The following is a 5,106-nucleotide window of genomic DNA, read 5'->3' on the forward strand; positions in this document are numbered from 1 at the left end:
GAACACGACCAACACATCATGTGACTAATACTGAGTAGGGAAACCCTACCTGGAATGCAATACAGTCAGACGATCTCAACAGCTGTTATAAAAAAGCCTCCTCTACGAATCCTCCTCCTAACATAACATCACATATATCACTAACCACACAAAACTAACACAAATCTCCAATTCCCAAAATTAGGGTTTAACAAGACTTAATTAAATATAACAAATTCGGTACGTAGATCTTACCCTCGACGCAAGGATCACAAAGATGTAAAGAAAGATCAATTTCGACCTTCCAAGCTCTGGGATTTGTCAATAATGCGACGAATGCGAAGTACGTACGTTGAAATCTCTTTTTCAAAGTAATTAGGTTTGTAAAAGCGTATTATGAAAGTGACGAAAGTGTTTATATACTAATTCACATTATTAACAAAACCCGACAAAACATTACCCGTAAACCGGGCTACTCGATCGAGTAACTAACGTACTCGATCGAGTGCCGCCTACTCGATCGAGTACCAAGGCTACTCGATCGAGTACCCTACAAGTCAGAAACTATTTTAAATTGCAAAACACCCTTACTCGACAGAGTATGGCCCACTCGATAGAGTACCCAGAGACTCATAAAACTGTAGTATTACAGTCTTCCCTCCTTAAAAAGAACTTCGTCCCCGAAGTTCAAACCACAACAAAACAAAGACATACTACTACACTCCCGACACAACAACCAAGACAAAACTCAACATAAAAACATGCTACTAACCAAACTCAACCCGACTCAACCACAACAAAACATACCGACACAACACAACAAGGGTATAAAACTCTTAAAAACTCTTTGCGATCATCTCCTACCCCCCTAAAAGAAACAAGGTTACGTCCCCGTAACCATACATACCTGATCAAAAAGGAAAGGGTAACGCTCTCTCATGGCCTCATCTGCCTCCCATGTAGCTTCCTCAGTCTCGTGATTATACCAAAGGATTTTGAGCAAAACTGTCTCACCACTCCTAGTCTTCCTAACCTTCCGGTCAAGAATCTGCTTAGGCACCTCAAGATAGGACAAGGACTCATATAGCTCTATGCTCTCCGCCTCTAACACATGTGACGGATCACTCACATACTTGCGCAACTGAGATACATGAAACACATTATGCACCCTCTCCAACGCAGCTGGTAAAGCCAAACGATAAGCAACCTCTCCAACCCGTTCTATGATCTCATAAGGCCCTATGAACTTCTGACTCAGCTTGCCTTTCTTCCCAAATCTCATAACCCCACGCATAGGAGACACTTTCAGAAGAACCTTATCCCCAACCTGAAACTCTATATCCCGGCGATGTAGATCTGCATAACTCTTTTGCCTTTCCCTGATCATCTTAATCTGCTCAACCATCTCATGTACCATCTCTGGTCCTAGAACCACTGCCTCAGCACTATCGTCCTAACAAATCGAACTCCAACATCTCCTCCCATATAAGGCCTCAAACGGTGCCATGCCAATACTAGAGTGATAGCTGTTGTTGTAAGAAAACTCAATCAAATCTAATCTTTGTTCCCAGTTACCACCAAAGTCCATCACACAAGATCGTAACATATCCTCAAGAGTCTTGATTGTTCTTTCAGTCTGACCGTCTGTCGCAGGATGAAATGCTGTACTCATCTTCAATGTTGTTCCCAAAGATTCCTGAAACTCTTTCCAAAACTTTGAGATAAATCTCGCATCTCTGCCATATATTATGTCCTTAGGAACCCCATGCAACTTTAACATATTCTTCCGATAAGCCATAGCTAATTGTGCCTTAGTCCATGTATCTTTCATTGGCACAAAATGAGCTGACTTGGTCAGTCGATCCACTATTACCCATATCATGTTGTTACCCTGTTGACTCTTCGGCAAGCCCACGATAAAATCCATAGAAATGGATTCCCACTTCCACTCAGGTACCTCTAAAGACTGAATCTTACCTTGTGGTCGTCGCTGTTCCCCTTTAACTCTCTGGCATGTCAAACAACGGGCCACAAAGTCAGCTGTTTCTTTCTTCATCCCAGGCCACCAAAACGTGTTCTTTAAATCCTTGTATAGCTTGTCACCACCTGGATGTACTGAATACGGTGTACAATGTGCCTCTGTCATGATTGTCTTTTTCAGCTCCTCATCATTAAGGACACACCACCTACCATCAAACCTCAAACTACCATCTGAATGAATAGAGAATCGAGACACTGTCCCTTTCTCTACTCCAGCCCTCCACTCTACCATCTTAGGATCCAACGCCTGTTTACCTCGAATATCATCATAAAGGTCAGGCTGTACTGTCAAATCTCCCATGACATCCCCTCTCTGCATCATATGTATCCCAAACTTCCCCACCTCATCTCTCAATCTCACCAAAGACAAAGTTGTACACAAAGAATGTACACTCTTTCTGCTCAAAGCATCTGCAACAACAGTGGCTTTCCCTTCATGGTAGATAATATCCATGTCATAATCGCCAATCAGCTCCATCCATCTCCTTTGTCTCATGTTCAACTCCTTTTGAGTGAAGATGTACTTGAGACTCTTGTGATTAGAAAATACCTTAAAGGTCGCCCCATAAAGGTAATGTCTCCAAATCTTGAGAGCAAACACCACTGCACCCAACTCTAGATCGTATGTAGGATAATTCTCCTCATAAGGCTTCAATTGCCTAGAAGCATCCACTACAAAAAGAATTAAAACAGGCGACTGATTTTGGCGACTGAAATCAGTCGCCAAAATCAATTTGGCGACTGAATTCAGTCGCCAAACGTCAGTCGCGGACCTTAGTCGCCTTTTCTAGCTTTGGCGACTAAAGTCGGTCGCCAAATTTGGCGACTGAAAAATCAGTCGGCAAATGCCAAAAATGGCGACTGATAGTGTAGTCGCCAAATTGGCGACTGATTCAAGGTAGTCGCCAAATTGGCGACTGAATAGCAGTCGCCAAATGCCAAATTAGTCGCCTTTTTTGGGTGACGTAGCCAGTTTCGCTGAGCCAATTTGGCGACTGATTTTGGATTTGGCGACTGCTATTCAGTCGCCAATTTGGCGACTACCTTGAATCAGTCGCCAATTTGGCGACTGAATTTCAGTCGCCAAATCCCAAATCAGTCGCCAAAGCCACTGTATGTTTTGGTGGTTTTTTTCGTTTTCATTGCTAGCCAAAAATTTACAACCTGCATACAAACCGATGTTCCACAACACCATACATCCCATTTCAACACATACAACACCATACATTTCAACCCAACACCTCCCAATTTCTCAAACTTCATTTCATATATTGAAATGAAAGTTTTACAAGCTAAGCTATTCTAAATGTTCAAGTCTAAAGTGTTCAAGTTTTACAAACTTACATGCTAAAATCATCTTACTTGGAAGCCAACACCGGCTCCACTCCCCCCATGTGGACCATGCGGATCATTTGGATCGTAGTTGGATCTAGGTCCGGGGTTACAACCTTGCCACCAATTCTCAAACATTTCCATTCTTTCCTTCATTTTCCGGAATTCTTCATCACGTTTGGCAAGTTCTTCATCACGTTTGGCATCACGTTCATCACGCTCTCTTATTTGACTTTGAAGTTGACTAATAATTCCCGGTTGATACGTGTTGCTGGGAATTGTTGAAGTCGATCTTCTACGCGTTTTCTCATAGAAAGCCGGTGTTGAACTTCCGGTTCCATACACGTGCCCTTTCTTGAAGCCATCCACCAACTCATACCATATGTCATTGTCCGGTTTTTCTGGATTGGCGGCTTTTTCTCGTTCAAATGCTTCCTACAATATTAAACAAATGGTAGTAAGTTAATATGGTAACCACCTTATATACGACATTTTAAAAGAGAATAAATTAACAAAAATTAAAGGTTACGGAAAACTTACATATAATTGCTTGTCTTTTGGCTTAGTCCAAGTTCTAACCCCTTTTCCGTCAACTCGGAATGCGTGTCCGAAAACGATTCCGTCACCGCAATCAATTTGTGACTTCTTCTTTCCTCTCTGAATGAAAAAAAAAAACATACATGTTATAAAATCAACAAAAAATCTAACATAAAATAAACATGTTGCATTGAAAAAAAAAAAAAAAGTGTAAAATAATAGACAAAGTACTTACACCCAACATACGATTCCAGAACGATCGTGAACCCGCGTAATGAGTAGGCTCGTTCACGGCGTCTTCCTTTCCTCCTCTTTTGTTGAGGGATGCTTGCTTAGACTTCTTCCTCAAAAGCTTCACTTTTGGTATGCTTTATTAAGCCTTCATACTTGTCACCTGCAATTACACATATGAAATCATAACTAATAAGTTACTGATATTATTTATAATATAAGAGAGTATAAGCTAATTAATACAAATAACAAAACAAGTTAATTAAATACCTTTCATGTGGTCTGGTTCCTTTGGGCGCCTAACTACCTTCCAAATCACGTCCCGATATCGTCGAGTACCGACGTCATTGTACCTGATACGGACATTCTGTTCTTGAGACGGTGACCAAGCAAATGATAACTACAAAAAAAAAAAAGCGTCAAAATTTCATATTAGTATAAAATAAAAGTATAACCTTGGTTCTTAAAAAATTTATCAAAATTAATTATTTGGTTTCTAAAATAAAGAATTACGGAAAATATATACCCGAAAGTTATTGAACCACGCCTCTCTTTGTGCATGAGAAGCTTGTGTCCACGATGTAGGAATTGGACCCACGAAATTAGTCTTCGTGCTTTTCGTGACACCTCGTATCACGCAATCGTCCATAAACCTGCATTTATTTTGAACATGTAAAATTACAAAAAAAAAAAAGAAATAAAAATAATAGACTAATAAAGAATAAAACTTACCATAATCCCGTCGGCTCAAGAATCATCCGATGATCCGAAGTGTACCGTGACGGCACCGTCTTTGGCTCGTCGGTAGCGTCGCTCTCCACTCACCACACCGTCTGTTTGCATCGGATCCTCCTGCACAAACTCCTCCTCCTGCTCCGGACGCGTACTCTGTCCTCCTCCCGAGCCGCCTCCACGCTTCCTACCTCGACTGCTCCAGACCATCTGCGATAATACAAATAAAAATTAACACAAATAATGATAAATGAA

The 5,106-nt window shown here is 41.1% G+C and overlaps 1 protein-coding gene across 1 annotated transcript; it reads right to left on the reverse strand.

The window, feature by feature from the left end:
* Window positions 1-4,220: 4,220 nt before the first annotated feature.
* On the reverse strand, window positions 4,221-4,890 carry LOC141607930 (uncharacterized). Its single transcript, XM_074427279.1, has 4 exons — window positions 4,852-4,890; window positions 4,646-4,772; window positions 4,390-4,519; window positions 4,221-4,282 (listed from the first exon to the last, which is right to left on the reverse strand). The coding sequence occupies exons 1-4, from the start codon at window positions 4,875-4,877 to the stop codon at window positions 4,221-4,223; spliced, it is 345 nt and encodes a 114-aa protein (XP_074283380.1). The 5' UTR covers window positions 4,878-4,890.
* Window positions 4,891-5,106: the final 216 nt, after the last annotated feature.

The sequence above is a fragment of the Silene latifolia genome, chromosome 10 (genome assembly GCF_048544455.1).
Source record: "Silene latifolia isolate original U9 population chromosome 10, ASM4854445v1, whole genome shotgun sequence".
In the NCBI taxonomy this organism is placed as follows: domain Eukaryota; kingdom Viridiplantae; phylum Streptophyta; class Magnoliopsida; order Caryophyllales; family Caryophyllaceae; genus Silene; species Silene latifolia.